This window comes from Leuciscus leuciscus (genome assembly GCF_965113295.1).
Source record: "Leuciscus leuciscus genome assembly, chromosome: 10".
Taxonomy (NCBI): domain Eukaryota; kingdom Metazoa; phylum Chordata; class Actinopteri; order Cypriniformes; family Leuciscidae; genus Leuciscus; species Leuciscus leuciscus.
Genome location: NC_138734.1, coordinates 33,960,623 through 33,978,703, shown reverse-complemented (window position 1 = coordinate 33,978,703; position 18,081 = coordinate 33,960,623). Strand labels below are relative to the sequence as shown.

The 18,081-nt window shown below is 38.8% G+C and overlaps 1 protein-coding gene across 5 annotated transcripts in view; it reads left to right on the top strand.

Annotated features, from left to right (window-relative positions):
* Positions 1-15,521, top strand: part of LOC309507615 (hydrocephalus-inducing protein-like) — an 80,435-nt gene extending 64,914 nt beyond the window's left edge. For 4 of the 5 annotated variants that reach the window (XM_082181914.1, XM_082181913.1, XM_082181912.1 and 1 more), the window contains 29 exons: positions 30-265; positions 351-453; positions 556-760; positions 1,357-1,586; positions 1,726-1,877; positions 1,980-2,157; positions 2,246-2,351; positions 2,886-3,113; positions 3,315-3,670; positions 4,075-4,235; positions 4,319-4,413; positions 4,544-4,757; positions 4,887-5,090; positions 5,407-5,533; positions 5,621-5,786; positions 6,119-6,266; positions 6,393-6,600; positions 6,746-6,967; positions 7,073-7,242; positions 7,342-7,540; positions 7,630-7,785; positions 9,151-9,431; positions 9,592-9,811; positions 9,977-10,186; positions 10,615-10,778; positions 11,203-11,353; positions 11,453-11,683; positions 12,189-12,413; positions 14,356-15,521. In XM_082181914.1, coding sequence (XP_082038040.1) covers positions 30-265; positions 351-453; positions 556-760; positions 1,357-1,586; positions 1,726-1,877; positions 1,980-2,157; positions 2,246-2,351; positions 2,886-3,113; positions 3,315-3,670; positions 4,075-4,235; positions 4,319-4,413; positions 4,544-4,757; positions 4,887-5,090; positions 5,407-5,533; positions 5,621-5,786; positions 6,119-6,266; positions 6,393-6,600; positions 6,746-6,967; positions 7,073-7,242; positions 7,342-7,540; positions 7,630-7,785; positions 9,151-9,431; positions 9,592-9,811; positions 9,977-10,186; positions 10,615-10,778; positions 11,203-11,353; positions 11,453-11,683; positions 12,189-12,413; positions 14,356-14,865 — 5,856 coding nt within the window. In that variant the 3' untranslated portion in view covers positions 14,866-15,521. The remainder of the gene's footprint in view (positions 1-29; positions 266-350; positions 454-555; positions 761-1,356; positions 1,587-1,725; positions 1,878-1,979; positions 2,158-2,245; positions 2,352-2,885; positions 3,114-3,314; positions 3,671-4,074; positions 4,236-4,318; positions 4,414-4,543; positions 4,758-4,886; positions 5,091-5,406; positions 5,534-5,620; positions 5,787-6,118; positions 6,267-6,392; positions 6,601-6,745; positions 6,968-7,072; positions 7,243-7,341; positions 7,541-7,629; positions 7,786-9,150; positions 9,432-9,591; positions 9,812-9,976; positions 10,187-10,614; positions 10,779-11,202; positions 11,354-11,452; positions 11,684-12,188; positions 12,414-14,355) is intronic. The other variant, XR_014209202.1, reaches the window with a different exon arrangement.
* The last annotated feature ends 2,560 nt before the right edge of the window (positions 15,522-18,081 follow it).

The window sequence follows — 18,081 nt, the reverse complement described above, 5'->3', positions numbered from 1 at the left end:
TAATGTATTTTATTGAATTTTCTGAATAGGTTATTGAGCCCAATTTGGAGGGTGGCGAGACCATTAATACTATACCAATCAAAGTGTCAGTCCAGGCACTTTTCTCCAAATATAGTATCAGTCCCACTAATTATATCAACTTGGGCCCACTTGTGTACGGCTCACGTAAAAAACAGACTCTCACTCTGGAGAATAAAGGCAACTTTGAGATGCGTTTCTACATTAGGATGTGTAAAAACGCCCCAGTTCCTTCACAGAGGAGAGGGTATGGCTATTGTTTATAATTAAATAAAATAAAATTTAATTATGTTAAATATTAAATGTTCTGGTTCCTGTTTTGTTTTTTTAAGCTTGGGAAGTAAGAAACCAACAAAAGACAATTATGCTGCAAAACCATCCAGTGCCAATGAATCACGAAACACTATGCAGAATGAGTTTGGCACGACTTCACAGGTAAGAAACAATATTTCTTTTTTTTACAGTTTTAATGGAGTGTACATTACATGTAATATATGACAAATTCTGTTTTATATGCATGTTGTTGTTTTTTTACAGATACATTTGACATGTGGTGTTTTCTCATTGTCTCCATGCTTTGGGATTCTGGCACCTGGAGCCCAACAAGTAGTTACTGTGGATTGCAAGGCAGAGCATGTAGGTAGTTGGGAGGAATGTCTAGCAATAGACATCACTGATAGAGACCTCTCTGACAACCCAGACGGAATTCCATACAAGCTAGTAACAGAAGTTTGTATGCCAGGTTTGTTACAATGAATGAGTAGATATAAAGTTCTGTGAAGTATGTTCTCTGATTATGATTTTTTTCTTTCTTTGATGGTAGATTTTGATGAAGTAATCTAATCACTTTATTTACTATAAATCACCCAAAGGACTGCCAAATGACTTAAATTGTCCTGATAAGTATAGAGAGGAACTTTAATTTTAATTAACTAATTTAATTTATAAAATATATACTCGCTTGTTTAAATTCATAACAGTCGTAACCTTGTCTTGAAATACTCAATTTTATATTAGCCACCCATTATTTTGATTACATTGAATCTACCCACAAATATCTTCCTATGGTGCATGTCATTGGGCTCAATGGGCCCCATGGTGCAGGTGCACCCCAGTGCTCAGAGGGTCCTGTGGTGCAGCTCCACCTCTGGGCTCAGTGGGCCTCATGGTGTAGCTCTGCCTATTGGCTTAGTGTCTCATGAATAATGTGTGAATGAATTGAGAAATACATATGAAATATGAAAAACAAATATTGCTGTTAAAAAAAAGAAAGGATCTTAAAGTTCTTCAAATAATTTTTGGTGACAGTCTTCATTTAGATTTCAATACTGTTTACAGGAATAGCAAGTACAGACATAGCTTCTATCTTTGAGGAGCACCGCATCTGTAAGAACAGTTGCATGCTGCAGTGTGAGCAATACCGGGACAGTATGGGTGTCTATGTACAGGACGAGAACAAGTTTGTCTTCAACAATGTACTGGTGGGTCAGTCAGCCAAAGCCAAGTTTCGGCTAACCAATCCAGGAAAAGTGTCTTGTGAACTCAGCCTGGCGATCAAAACAGTCAAGGTGTGTTTGTGAGAGGTGGTTCTGCCAAAATTTACGTTATTCTGCAGAATATGTAAGAATTTTATAGCGTTTTTATGTTTTGAAAAATGTTAACTGTTTATGGGCTAATTTTTGCTCAACCTGTTTTTGATCATTCTAGATGACAATACACAATGCAGAGGTTTTTGAGTTGACCCCTGCAAAGATGTGTATCCCCAGCCACTCTTATGCTTTTGCCACAGTCACTTTTTCTCCTTTGACTATGAACGCATATCACGCAGTGTTTGAGGCAGTTCTGAAAGTGAACACAAGGTAACTGCTCGCAGTGCAGGTTGAACTGTTTAGATGGTTGTTTAGAGTATGTTGAAGCTTTACTCGTTCTGTTTTGTATCACAATCAAACATCTGCCCACAGACCCAAAGCTCTTGTGTTTGATCTAATGGGTGAAGGCAACTTGCCCAGCATCACTGTTCTGAGACCTGTTCAGAGGACCAATCGAGGTCAGCCAGTGCTACAGTTTAAGCGCTTATTGGTGGGACGAGGGCAGACTCTTCCATTAGTGATTAAGAACAATGGCAATGTGCCAGCACAGGTAAGATCAGAATTAGTTTATGACTGAATTGCTATTTCTCTAACTTGAATATTCATTGGAATAATCCATTCTCCCATTGTATTTGCAGGTTAGCCTTGTTCTACAGTGTCACCTGGAAGTTTTCACTCTAAAAGCTGCTCCTGGCACTGTGTGCAGACTGGCCTCCTCGCACACGGAAAGCAATCCCGGAAAAGGCAAGCCTTAAACACAAATGAAATGTGTTCCCACTGTAATTTCTGCACAATGCTGTTATGTCTTGCTCTCCAAATAACAGCTATGAAACTATCAACACAAACAGTAGCAGATTTTGTTGGACCTTGTTCCATTTCATTAAATTGTTTATAGGTTATGTAAGGGATCATTTAGAGACTGGTTTATCACAAAATACAGAATAATCAGTACCCTGATGTCAAGCAGGCATGTTTGACCAAACAATGCACCATTGACCAATCAGAATCATGTATTCTAGAGAGCTGTGTAATAAACTTGAAGAATATTTTAAAATTTAATTAAGTCATTTCAAGCATTATGATTATTACTTTTACTTTATGATTTATTATTACTTTATGGAGTGCTGTACGAGAAGGAACACAATGTTATTTCTTCCATGAAACATTTAGCTGGAGACAGGAAATGATACATTGAAGCAAAGAGAACATTAGAATGAGATATGCAAACAAAAAATATTTTAAAATCAAATGTATGTATGCATTTTTGTTCCTCTTCAGAGGCACAGCTAGCTCATGTAGCCTCTCTGATCCTCATGACTGGACAACAAGCAGAATTCCAAGTCGGCTTTCATCCAAAGGTGGCTCAGAAGTTTGAGGCCAGCATGAAGTTAATGTTAAAGGATAACCAGTATGATCAGACAGTGGTGCAGCTTGTGGGTGAGGGTTACCATGACATCATCATCCTGGACAACATTGGCAGCAAGGTTCAGCAGGACAGTATTGAAAGTAAGTAATGCATAGGACAGACATTTTTATATTTATACTGGATATTCTGTCATTGTTACTAACTTTTAGAATATTTGAATATTTCAAACATTCCTAAGCATGATTAAAATAAAAATTGTGCTATTTATTTTATAGATATTTTTGGTTTCAATACCCATGTAGTATTATACGGTAATTATCCCTTCTGATTGCTCCTCTCAGGTCCGTCTGACCTTATGGATTTCGGAGATTGTCACGTGGGCCACACTTATCAAGAAACTTTGACCATGACAAACCCAAGCAGCTCCAAGGTGCTACGCTTTGAATGGCTGCCCAATGGCCCACAGCTGAGTTTTTCTCCACAAGTTGGCCACCTGCATGCCGAGTGCTCCAAAGTTGTGACTGTGACCTTCTGCTCAGAGCAGCCAATTGTGCTGAATGCACAAACTATAAAATGTAAACTCAGCAGTATTACCTTTCAGCAGCCTGTAGACCAGGTCCCAGACTGGGATGATTGTCACAGGACTGTTAAATGGGTGGATGCAGACAAGTCGTCACAACAGCCAAACAAACGGAAGGTGGGTTTTGTAGTATCAGTTATAGAGATGACAATAGCACAAATTATAATAAAGCAAATGCAGTAGTTCATCTAGAAAAAGATTGCACATTTTATCTGCACATTTGATAAAGTTCATTAAATGCCAGCATTTTGACTAAGTTTAAAATAAGAAATAGCCACATTGTGAGAAATAAAGTCACAATTATGAAATAGGAAGTTGCAATTGTGATATAAAATGGCAATTAATAAATAAAAGTCACAATTGCAATACATGAAGTGACAATTACAATGAAACAATTGTTTAAATAGTTGGGGTTTTACTATGGAAGCCTGTGATGTCCATCTATCTTAAATGTCTTAAATTAGAACTGACTTTACAGTGAAGATATAATTCTTATAATCTAATCCCTGTTCTGTGATCAGATTTTTGCGACAGACCCTGAGCCTCCTCACTCTGTGGTGGAGAACTCCTCTAGAGAGATGGAGCTCATGGTTAGTGCCTCTTGTGATTACGTCAAATACCAATGTGATACTGGGCCCATCCGCTTCAAAGACACAATGCTGTACCAGACCAGAGTCTTTCAGTAAGTTTAAATGCACTCATACGATAGCTTGGAAATTCATTTGGACAGATGAATGTTTTCATAAGTGATGATATGTTTGTTAGGCTCCAGATGGAGAACAAAGGTAGTGTTAAGATGGAGTATTCCTGGCAGGTTCTAATGGAGACATATGGGAAGACTTCATGCTTTGAAAATAGAGGTAAACCTTCAGCCTTAAAAATGTTTGATGCATTTTGTTACATGTTACTGAATTGTATGTTTTTACATATTCAGTTGATGCAAGTAAAAAAAACTGTATTAATGTAATAGTAATATATCTGATGGATCAGGTAGGAGTTCTCGCTCGGCTCAAGGCAGTAGGACACCAGAGAGACCAGCAAGCTCTCTGCAGAGTGTGTCCTCTCTACTGCTTGGAGACCCAGAGCTTTCTCCCTTCAGTGTTGATCCTGGTATAGGGGTTATCAATCCAGGAGCGAGTCAAACGTTCCACATCCGATTCTCCCCTCTGGAAGTGGCTGAGTTTGAGGCCAGTTTGATCTGCAGGTCAGACACTCAGACAGACTCCTCGTATTTATGAATTATTCGCCTGTCAGATTTAATGAATTACTAACACTCTCTGAAATTTGCTGATTATGATTTACTGCTCAGTTACAAACTGTTTTTAAATTGTAGCATCCCTAATCTAAAGGACGAGCAGAGTCCAGTAATCGCCGTAAGTGGGCGCAGTTTGCTGCCATACTGTCATTTCCACCTTAAGGATTCAGACTACCTGACTGGAAACAGGCGGATCCCTGAGCCCCACAGCTCGCTCACTGTGGACCCCAATACCAGGGTTATTGAGTTCACCTCAGTGGGTGTTGGCACTTCTGTCCGCAGGTGAGACATTTTATAAAATGGATAGTTCTGAGTTTGATTAATAAACCATAAACTGTTATATAATATGTATTATTTTAATGGAAACCATGATACAGTTATTTCAGGATTCTTTGATGAATAGTTTGTTCATAAGAGCAGCATCTATTTGAAATAGAAATCTTTTGCAAATCTATACATGTCTTGACTGTCAGTTTTGTTCAATTTAATGCATCCTTTCCCAAACTGGGGTGCATTTCCCAAAAGCAGTCTTGTCCCTGATTTAATAAATTGGTGAGTGATATTGTACAGAAATAATGAATAGATTATTTTCTCTCAGGGAATTTGGTATTATTAATCCCACGAACAAGCCATACTCTTTCATCTGGAGATGCGACGACTCAGGCAAATCTCCTTTCAACTGCCTTACACCAAACAAGTCCATTCAGCCGGGAAAAGAAGCGAAGGTGTTTCGTTTATTCTAACAAATCATGGTGCAAATATTTTGCTGGTCAGATGCATCAATATCAAAGTTTCATCTCTGTTATTTTCAGGCCTCATTTGAGTACCAGGTTCTCAACCTGGATTTAGTGGAATCCTTCTGGACCTTCTTAATTCCTGAACTCAACTTGTCTTTGCCCTTTCTGCTGGTGGGCTCTGCTAATGAGCCTATAGTCTATATTGATCGAGCCCACCTCAATCTGGGCAGCTTGCTACTAGGTGAGGTTAAAAAAAGTTGTTGTTAAATTCGGACATGTTAAAGGATAGTTCAGCCAAACATTTTTATTCTGTTATCATTTACTAACCCTCACGATGTCCTATATTCTTCAACAGAATATTTAGAAGAATGTTTTTACTGTTTTTGTCCATGCAATGAATGTTAATGGAGTCCAAAACAACATTGGAACATTGGAAAATCAATACTGAGATATTCTTGTAAATGATAACAGCTACTGATCTAGATAGTTACTGATGTGATTATTTTACTCTGAAGTTATGGGTAACACATGCTAGTCTTTTCACCAGGGGCATCCATGTGCCTTTATGTGCAGGTTTTGAAGCTCATCAGACTGTTTTTGTGGTTAATGGAGATGATCAACCATTCCATTTTATGGTCCAAGAGTCCTCATGCCACTCTGAAGGCTACCAGGACAGCTTAGTGGTAGAGCCTATGGAGGGAACAGTTCCACCCAAAGATAAGTATGTTATTGTATTTGTATAAAGTCTGAGACATAACATTTATTATTTTATTTAGTCAAAACGGTTTACACCGTTTGATCTTATGCACTGGTTTTGTTTACACCCCTTAACATCTGTCTCTGACAGGATCCCGATGGTCATACGGATCACTCCCACTCGTGAGGGACATGTGGCTTTTAATCTAGTGGTGACAGTGCGGAGGAAGTTCCAGTCGCTGACCATGAATGTGAAGGGAGAGTGTTGCAGCATGAATGCTCATGTGCGATATGAGAGCCCTGAGGGATCCATCACAGAGCTCTCATCACACCAGATCCATCCGGTTGACTTCACACAGGTAAAAATTTATGTGAAGTCAGTTATGAATGCAAAGTGTGTGTGTGTGGCGGTATGTTGTGTGAAAGATTCGTCTTTGGCAGATTTCTAGCCAAAAAATTTTGATTAAGCTTTTTGCCAATTCCTGTCATCTGTTCCCTGAATAGGTGGAGCTAAACGATAAATCCACATGTACGTTTGTGGTGTCTAATCCTGGGAAGTTTAGTTTAGATGTTAAGTATGATCTATCTGGGCCTGCAACGCTGCAGCCCCACCTGCAAGTGGAACCTACATTGGACACAGTGGCTGTAGGTGGACAGAGTTGCTGCACCGTGACCTTCTGCCCTCAGCGAAAATGTGTGCTCAAAGATCTGACTTTTTCCATTAAGGTAGACCTTGTCCTTTTTATCGTTCTTATTGTCCCCCATCTCATTTACATAATTTGTTTTATTTTCCATTTTATAATTTGTTGTCTTTCTTTCCTCTGTTTGTAGATAAAAAATGGACCGACATTCTGTTGTTCCCTGATGGGTTCAGCTATGACTCCAGACCTGGAATTTTCTTTCCTCAAGCACCACTTTGGAATGCATTTCATATACTGTGTTGGTATGGTACCTGCTACACACACATTGGTGATTAGCAATAGAAGCAGCAAAGGAATAAGGTAGAAACTATTTTTGTTTTGCATGATAATGTTCAAGTTCTAAAATGTGTAAAGTGAAATTTTATGGTTTGCTTTTATAATATGATGTTATTTATTCAGTCTAGACTGTTTGTTCTCCAACACACCCGTCCTGGAGGTCACTTTCACCCCTCAAGTCCTTCCTCCAGGCGGCTCTGTAGAAGTTTTCTTTTCATTCTACCCACGCAAAGCAGTTCGTTACCACGAAAAGGTGGTTTTTGAGATGAATAAGTGTGCCAAACAAGTAGTGGAGATCCTGGGACAGGGCACTGAAATGAAGGTGACAAAGAGGGTGTCGTAGATTTGAATGATCCTACTTTTCTGCATCCTGATGTACCGATATTCATCTTTCACTGTTTTTCGTCTTAGATTAATTTAGAGGACTCAGCACATAAGGTGGTCAATTTTGGAGCTCTGCAGATTGGGCAGCAAAGTCAGAAATTGGTCCCTCTGGTGAACAACAGCCACTCTTCCCTGACTTTTTGTCTTTGCAGACACTCTGATAACTCTCTCCAGGACTCAAGGGTAACACGTGCACTCTTATACACTACTTTTTAAAAGTTTGGGGTCAGGAAGATTTTCTAATGTTTTTGAGTAAAACATTAATATTGTGAAATATTACAATTTAAAATAAATGTTCTATTATAATAAGGGCTGTCAAAATTAATGCGTTAACGCATGAAATAATTTTTTCCAGTTTAACGCGTTAGAAATATTTAACGCAATTAACTCAGCATCCGTTTTTTTTTCTTTCATCCTTTTGCGGCGTTACAGTATATGATCACGCTATCATTCATTCAAGTGCTATTAAACCATTCAAGTGCGATAAGACACAAAAAAATTACAAAAATGTGTACTGGCACGCTGTTTGTGAAGAGGTTCTCTGTGAATAAACACCCGAAAGGCCTGCACAGAATGCCACCTCTTTCGTGCTTGAACGGACGAAAACACACAATTCTCGTTTTGTAAATTAGTTAAATGAACGTAAAGTTGTGAGAAAATTGGATGTGTGTCTTAAAGTGACAGCAGCCTAAAAAACCTGCTGCTGTCTCTGTCATTAAGGTTAATCAAAGAACAAAAGACAAAGAGAAAATCACTCACTGCTCTTGACTGAATAACTTTTGTAGCTTTAATAAGGATTAAACTATATTCATATTTAAATGTATGCAGTGAAGACTATGCAGTGTTTGATTTAGCGCAGGGCAGGTACAAATCTGAACTGTCCCATCTGTGATAGTAGAAAAAAAAACCTTTTTCAATATAAGTATTGCAATATAAACATATATTAAAAACGTTAATGTTAGGTGCGATTAATCACAATTAATTAAAGACAAATGTGCGATTAATTAGTAAACTAAATAAATAATTGACAGCACTAATTTTAATGTATTTAAAATGTTTATTTATTCCTATGATGGCAAAGCTGAATTTTCAGCATCATTGCTCCAGTCTTCACTGTCACATGATCCTTCAGAAATCATTCTAATGTGCTGATTTGCTGCTCAAGAAACGTTCTTATTATAAATGTTGAAAACGGTTATGCTGCTTAATATTTTTATGATTCTTTGATGTATAGAAAGTTCAAAAGAACAGCATTTATTTAAAATAGAAATCTATTGTAACATTGCAAATGTCTGTACTGTCACTTTTGATCAATATAATGCATCCTTGCTGAATAAATAATTTTGTAAAATCTCATAGACTTGTTCAGTAGTGTACAGTAGACTAGAACGGCAGTGAAAGAGCTCAAAAGAGCTCATAGATCTTAAATCTTGGTCACATGGTCAATGTTACAATGTAGTACCAGACATGTGGACCTGAGTGTATATGAAAATATGCACACATTCCACTGCACTCTATACATTAAAAAGAATCATTGTGCTTTTTCAGATCTTGTCTGTTCGTCCAGAGGGGGAGGTGACACTTAAAGAGGGGGGCGGCCGCTGTGTGGTGGAGCTTCTCTTTTCTCCTGAACAGCGCATGCCTCCCTTCATAGAGGAGCTGCATCTGGAGTGTCTAGGTGCTATTCGCCCTCTGCTGGTCATGAAGGGCAGCTGCCAGGGGGTGGAGGTCAGACTGGACACAGACTACCTGCATTTTGGAGCTGTGGTCCAGCGCTGCCAAGCCACCCGTCGTATTATCATGCAGAACACAGGAGACATTGGTGCGAGGTACACATTCATGCGTAATCACAATTCAGTGACTGGTTGCATCTAAAATGTGTAGCTGAATCTGTAAATGAATAAATCTGAGTAACAAAATATGAAATGGACTCAAATAGAAATATATATTTGTATTTCTGCATCTTCAGCTTTTCCTTGTTCTCTTCAGATTTAAGTGGGATGTAAAGGGTTTTGCTCCCGATTTCACAATTTTCCCTGCTGAGGGCTACATGACCCCAGGGACGGAAGTATCTCTTGAAGTGACCTATGCCCCTACGGAGCTGAGTCAAGATTTGCGCTATGATGGTCTCTGCTGTGCTGTAGAGGGGGGCAAACCGTTAAAACTCACCCTCACTGGCTCCTGCATTGTCCCGCAGGTCGCAGCAGAGGTAAGTGGCTTAGTCCGAACGTGACTGTGGAACCATTTTCTTTAATGAGTTCTGCAACCTTGTATATTTACTAATAATAGATGGCCTTTAACTTTAACATTTTTATCAGCACAAGACTATTCATTGTGTCACTTTTCTTGCTTTCTTTCTGTTTTGTGTGAGCAGGTGGCGAATTTCGTATGTCAGGTGCGCAGTCAGTGTACTCAGTCTCTGGTTCTGCCCAGCCGCATTAACCAGCGCTGGACTCTGAAATGTGTCATAGAGGGAGAGCACTGGAGTGGGCCGCCCACTCTCCTCATTGAGCCTTCACAGCAGAACACCTATGAGATCACATACAAGCCTCTGGTCATGACTGCAGACGGGGAGAGGCATGAGGTATGGCACTCTCGACACAAGATGAAGGCTCTTTCCATTCATTATTCTTGAAACAGCTATTCAACTATACAATTCAAAACAAATTTCCAAATAGTCATTAGAAACATCCCATAGCGACTGGCAAAGTTACTGTATGCCCAACGATACAAAAAATTTTGATGTTTTCCACTGTTAAGGATTTCACTTTCCTCTGCTTTATTAAAAGTCGGCATGAAATAAGTTTAGTTAAGTGAATTATATTTTATGAAACGGCTTCTCGACCAAGAAAATATCACTGCATGAGGAAGAGGGAGGATGTTTTGATTAAAGATTATGAGGGCACATTAATAAAAAAATAATAATGATGCACAGTCAAATCATTTATTGCAGTATTCCATTAAAATAAGAACTGTCAATTTTGATTTCATGGTGACTTGTTTCTGGTGCAGGGCTCTGTGTTCTTCTCCTTTCCTGACGGCAGTGGAATACTGTACATATTGCAAGGCACAGCTGAGCCACCAAAGGCTGAAGGCACAGTAACCGAAGAGATCAAATGCAAAACCTACCACACACAGACATTACCTGTCCACAACTGGCTGCCCAGACCTCAGAGGTACCTCATCCACACTGAAACATATACATATTTGTATTTCACAATCATGAAATAAGTCATTTATTTCTTATTTTTCAATTAATTAAATACAAGTTTATTGCAAAGACTTCCAAATAAAGGGATAAAGATGCTAGAATTAACCTACAGAGATTATATTTGCCGCAAAATGCCATATTATCCTAAACATTTCTTGGATGCATTGCACATAAACATGCTCATTGCACATGGATAAACATTGTTAATCCTGAAAATACCCATAAAACAGCCACACAATACAGTGCCTCTTGAGATATGCTTTGTAATGATCATAAAACCTTCCATTGACCATAAATTCTGAAGCTACGGTTGCAAATTCAATTCCTCTACTTAGCTACATTGTATAATTTATGTTTGATCATTGTGTATTTTTTATCCTGCTGTGCAGGTTCCGTTCTGTGATGGAGCTCATCAAACCAGATCGTTCAGACGGCATCGTTTCCCTGAAGGGCCTGGAATACATTGATGTGCCTGCACTGGATACGAAGAACTACAAACTCTCCTTCTTCACTTATAAAGAGGGCCAGTACAGTGCTAAAGCAAGTGCCATCATACACCCATACAAATGCTAATACAGAGTACTTTGGTTATAAAACAGATTTATGCCCTATGAAATATCATATTCCTGGCTTACACAGGTGACATTCAATAATGAGGCAACTGGCGAGTTCCTATTCTACAATGTCAACTTTAAAGCGACGGCTCCGGGACTGATTGACACTATAGAAATGGCGACCCGGGTGAGGCAGATGACATCAGAGTTCACGGAGGTGGAGAACCCTCTTCTTGTGGACGTGTCGTTCTCTGCAGAGTGCCAGAATTCAGACATCAGTTTTCCGCCACAGTTTCTTGTGCCTGCTCAGTCTAAGGTAGGTATACTTTCAGAAACACAAAGTTAAAGGGATAGTTCACCCAGAAATGAAATTTCTGTCATCATTTACTCACCCTCAAGTCATTCCAAACCTGTATGAAATTCTTTCTTCTACTGAACACAAAGGAAGATATTTTAAAGAATGTTGATAACCAAACAGTTTCAGTTTCCATGGAATTCCATTGTATTTTTTGGTTTGTACAATGCAAGTCAATGGTCACTGAAAACTGTTTAGATACTAACATACTTCAAAATGTCTTCATTTGTGTTCCACAGAAGAAAGAAAGTCATACAGGTTAGGAACGACATGAGGGGTGACAGGATTTACATTTTTGGGTGGACTATCCCTTTAAGATGTGCACCATCGTGGGCCATTAAAAAAATAATTCAAAAATTCAAATGAAATGCAAACAAAGAAAAAACCAAGGGGATTTTGCTGTGGTGACCCTAGTATTTAATGGCTGTTTTTTTAAGAGTCTTGTTTTTTGTTTTTCATTACTTAGGTTAGATTTACATTTGAATATCTACCTCTGTGTGAGGGAGAGTCCACAGCCCGGCTGGTGTTGTACGCTGCTGAACTCGGACACTTCTTTTATGAGCTTCAGCTGAAGGCCCTGCCTGCACCCCTTGAGAAGCCTTTATATTTCAGAGCACCACTTGGCAGCAAACACAGTGTCATAGCTAAGTTCACCAACTTCTCTCGTGTCAAGACCGAATATATCTGCAAGGTAAGAGACCCTAATTTCCCATTATTATCTAGCAGATTTTATCTTCGTGATAATAGGATTTAAAGAGACCATTCACCCAAAAATTTAAATTCTGCCATCATTTACTCAACCTCATGTCATTCCAAACCTGTATGAACCTGTGGAACACAAAAGAAGATATTTTGAAGGATGTTTGAATTGTTTTTGTCCATACCATGCAGGTCAATGGTGTCTAAAACAGTCTAAAAACTAAAACTAAAACTTGCACCACTCCTGTTCAACCTCTATATATGCTCCCAATGAGCCAAGTAATGAAAAGAACCAAATTGCTTACCACAGCTATGCAGACGACACACAGCTGTACTTCGCACTATCGCCTAACGATTACAGCCCCGTTGACTCTCTGTGCCAATGCATTGATGAAGTCAACAGTTGAATGTGCCAAAACTTTCTTCAGTTAAACAAAGACAAAACTGAAGTCATTGCGTTTGGAAACAAAGATGAAGTTCTCAAGGTGAACGCATACCTTCACTCCAGGGGTCAAACAACTAAAAATCAAGTCAGGAATCTTGGTGTGTCACTAGAGTCCGACCTTAGTTTCAGTAGTCATGTCAAAGCAATAACTAAATCAACATACTATCATCTGAAAAATATTGCAAGAATTAGATGCGTTGTTTAGAGACTTAGAGAAACTTGTTCATGCTTTCATCACCAGCAGGGTGGATTATTGTAATGGACTCCTCACTGGCCTTCCCAAAAAGTCCATAAGACAGTTGCAGCTCATACAGTCATGGCCTAGTGGTTAGGGAGTTGAACTGGTAACCCAAAGGTTGCTGGTTCGATTCCAGAACCGGTGGGAAATGACTGAAGTGCCCTTGAGCAAGGCACCTAACCCCTAATCGCTCCCCGGGCGCCACACAAAGGCTGCCCGCTGCTCTGGGTGTGTGTATCCACGTTTGCAGTGTGTGTGTGTTAACTACTCACTACTCTGCTCCTAATGTGTGTGCATTAACTTGGATGGGTTAAATGCAGTGGTCAAATTCCAAGTATGGGTTACCATACTTGGCCGTCACGTGTCCCTTTCACTTTCACTTTCACTTTTACAGAACGCTGCCGCCAGGATTCTGAGCAGAACCAGAAAATATGAACGTATCACACCAGTCCTCAGGTCTTTACACTGGCTCCCAGTTAGATTTAGGATTAATTTTAAAGTATTATTACTGGTATATAAATCATTCAATGGCATAGGACCTCAATACATTGCAGATATGCTCACTGAATATAAACCCAACAGATCACTCAGATCATTAGGATCATATCAGCTAGAAATACCAAGGGTTCACTCTAAGCATGGCGAGTCCGCTTTTAGCTATTATGCCAGCCGCAGCTGGAACCAGCTTCCAGAAGAGATCAGATGTGCTCCTACAGTGGTCACATTCAAATCCAGACTCAAAACACTTCTGTTTAGCTGGGCATTTAATGAATGAGCACTGTGCCACTGTTCGTCCAACTGTTTGTGCTGTACTGTATTTACATTTACATTTATTCATTTAGCTGACGCTTTTATCCAAAGCGACTTACAATTGCTATATATGTCAGAGGTCGCACGCCTCTGGAGCAACTAGGGGTTAAGTGTCTTGCTCAGGGACACATTGGTGTCTCACAGTGGATTCGAACCCGGCTCACACCAAAGGCATGTGTCTTATCCATTGCGCTACCACCACCCATTTAATTTAATTTTTTATTCTAAACTGTTTTAATCATTCTTATTTATTTTTATTATTTTTATTTCTTCTATGTAAAGCACTTTGAATTGCCATTGTGTATGAAATGTGCTATATAAATAGACTTGCCTTGCCTTGCCTTGCCAAAAGAAAGTCATACAGGTTTGCAACAACATTAGCAACATAAATTCTAATATCTTTGCTAAAATAATTCCTCTCAAATCTGGTTTCTGACACAGATGAACAACCCAAACTTCACTGTAGAAAAGAACATTAAAGCAGCAGCTGGGAACCAGACTGGCACAGATATCAGCGTGCCAGTTCATTTCGAACCTTGCCAGGTGGGAGACATCCAAAGCCAGCTCACCATCTCCTCAGACGTCGGAGGGGAGTATGTCTTCCCTCTGTTTGGCACCTGCACCCCACCTAAACCTCAGGGTCCCCTCGCCATCAGCTTAGGATCCAGTGTCTCTATCTCCTTTAAGAATGTCTTTCAACAGGCCACCACCTTCTCCTTTCAGGTAGACAACCCTGCCTTCACTATCAAGGGTGCAGAGACTATTGCACCTCAAAAAACTCAGCACATACAGGTTACATTTGACGGCCCTCCTACGAGCTCCAGAGGCCCATGTCACGGAAAGCTGACCATTTCCTGCCCACGTATGGAGGGCCATGGACAGGGCATCTTCTGGGTTTACTACTTGAAAGGTTACTGTCCAGAGCTTCCTTCAGAGAAAAAAACAGCATGAAGAAAGGAGGTCTGCTATTCTTTGGATAAAATGATTCATGGTAGTGGTTAGAAAATTCAATATTCATTTTTTTATATACATGTTTCTTGGGGCCGTTAAAGGTGCTCTAAGCGATGTCACACGTTTTTTAGGGCAAAACGTTTTTTTGTCACATACAGCAAACATCTCCTCACTATCCGTTAGCTGCCTGTCCCCTGAACACACTATAAAAAAAAACAACATCACTTAGAGCACCTTTAAGTTTTAAATTTGTTCTTTTCACATAAAGATGATTTTATTTATTTTTAATCCATCTTTCAGTTTGAAGAAATATGCTTCTTTAAACAAATCACAAATGTATTGTAAAGACTCAAAATGAACAGAAAAATAAACATTTCTGTAGCACTCAGGTTTGCTGTTTGAATCACACCAGTCAAGTATCAAGTGAACTGCTGTAGCTTCAGGCGCTCCTCTTTAGTCCACCAGGAGGTGCACTTGTTGCTCTTACATCACCTTTAACATGTCCTATCTACTGAGGCATGATGGGAGGTATATTCCCTCTAGGTTTATGTGTGTGTGCATATAGTGTATATGTTTCATACTCATATGCAGTGCATATGTGTGGGTTCATCTCTCATTTTCCCAGCCAAGCCTTCCTGCATGCTTTTTGGAAATAATTTCAAAAGTTATAATTAAAAGTTAAAAGTTACTCATTATATCTGTGCTCTTATTGTTAGCTATATATATATATATATATATATATATATATATATATATATATATATATATATATATATATATGTATATATATATATATATATATATATAATGAAAATGAAAAATGTATCCTTGGCAAAAATAAATAGCTACTAAGTACCAGAACAACTAAAACTGAATTCAAATTAAATTAAAGATAAATAGAAATATATAAAAAAAAAAACTTATAAAAAATGTCAAAAGCTCATAAAAAAGTTACTAAAACTTAAACTAAAATTAAATCTAAAAATATTAAACTAAAAGCTAATTTAAAATATTAATAAAAAATATAATAGTATATAATAAATTATACTAAAATAACACTGCTCATATGAAGTGTCATTAATAATTTAAGTGTTCCAAATACTCTTGAGGGTGTGTGTGTGTGTGTGTGTGTGATCAAAAATACTAAGCTTTATAGTATTTTAAAAATGTAATATTCTATAAAGCTTAGTATTTTTGATCACACACACACACACACATTTTCTTTTCCTTTATTATGGTTTTATTCAGCTTATATTTTTCTACCTGTTTATATAAGTGGTTATATTCACCTTAACAATCTAACAACTGCTGCTAGCTGAGACATTTATGCAGTCTAAAAAAATATAATATATAAATGAACAAAACATATATTATCAGTCTGCCTCAGTGTGTCCAATCTCATGTGAAAGGCACATCCCCAATGTCTCTGCATCTGGTTTGTCAGCCTCAAACTGAAAAAGGAGCCAGACTAACCATTCACTAGTGTCATTTTGCCCCCTGCACGTGCCACAATATACCACTGAGTTTGTTTACGTGTGGTAAAGAGAGGCCTGTCACCGCCACACACAAACTGGCTGCAAGGGGTGTTGATCTGAGCATGTCCAAAGACAAGGGATTACTGCTTGTTGTAACTATCTGAGCACCCTCGGTGGTGAAGAAGGAGTAACAGGTTGCTGCGAGTTGCTCTACATTAAAGTGATGCATCCAATAACTTTTTTCTGTTTGGCTAAATGCCTCACTATAGGATCGCAAACTGCAGGGGGGGTTGTATAGTGCCAATTAAATAAAGGCCCTTTTAGCTGGAATGACTTAATCACCCCTCGTAAAGGGCAGGACCGGGGAGCCTTTCAACAGTCTTTCCAGTCACAAAGGTCAGACTCATTTCAGACCATTATAGAGACTGTAAGGTAATGAGGGATTTTCTAAGGAGGAGTACCCACCCCAAAAATTGCAAGCTGTTTTGCAATTTTTACAAATGATACAAATAATTCGGGATGTTGATTAAACAACAGATGGCACTCGGACTTATACCACCTGCTGCAGTTTCATTTTGCCGTTGATAGTGTTGACATAGAAACATAAATCCGAGTCTGGGGACGTGAACAACTCCGAGCAGAACGTCACGGGTTGCCGTCTCTAAAATACGGTTATGACATGGCGTGAACGCAACATAAGCTCATTGTTTTGGTTCAGTAGTAAATGTAAATACTGTACATACGCTGACAGGCAAGGTGACATTGGACCGAATGCAATGATTGGACAAACATTTTTTGGTTCTGAGACTTCAAGAGATGATATTTGCACATTTTGTAATATTTAGGCCACTTCTATTATCGATTGCTATCAGGATGTTAAAGGACTAGTTCACTTAAAAATGAAAATTCTGTCATCATTAGCCTACTCACCATTAAGTTGTTTCAAACCTGTATGAATATATATTTTTTTCCTACTATGGAAGTCAATGGGGAGCATCTACTGTCTGGTTACTGACATTCTTCAAAATATCTTCTTTTGTGTTTAGCAGAAGAAAGAAACTCATACAGGTTTGAAACAACTTGAGGGTGAGTAAATGATGACAGAATTTTCATTTTAAAGTTAACTATTCCTTCAAGAGAGTTTCAACAAGAATAACAAAAGTGTTTATGAAAATATTGCCTACCCTACCTTTAACTGCATCTAGCCTATAATAGGCCTAAATATCGTTATTTCTGTGGGATAATGACTTAAAAGCATGCAATTAGGTGTATTTATTGTGTCTTTTTAAGTAGATAGTCATGTAGAGGAAAGAGGAAATCATATGTTTCCACGAATGGAAAAGATCTAAAACTGAGAGTTACTGCAGTAAACTAAGCCAAAAATGGACTTTTAACAACATTACCGCAGTTTATTTAAAAGCTGTCTGGGATCAATGGGCATTACAGTATATTCCCTATTTAATAGTAGGCCTAGCTACTCTCTAAAGTGCTAATAATGCTTTTTCTCGCATTTTCTGCATCTTGACTAAATGGATGGCACTTATTGAACTGCTCCGGTTAGGTGAGACAGGAGGGCTGAGTTTTGGGATGTGTGCCGCCGCTGATGTCATAGAGGAGGAGGGATCACCCCCCCATAGCGCGCAGCATGAACGCTCCGCGGCAAAAGGATGTGTGAACCAGCAGCGCGCTACTGCAGGGACGGTGTCCAAAAACTGCTCCACAAAGAACAAGCTAAACTCCG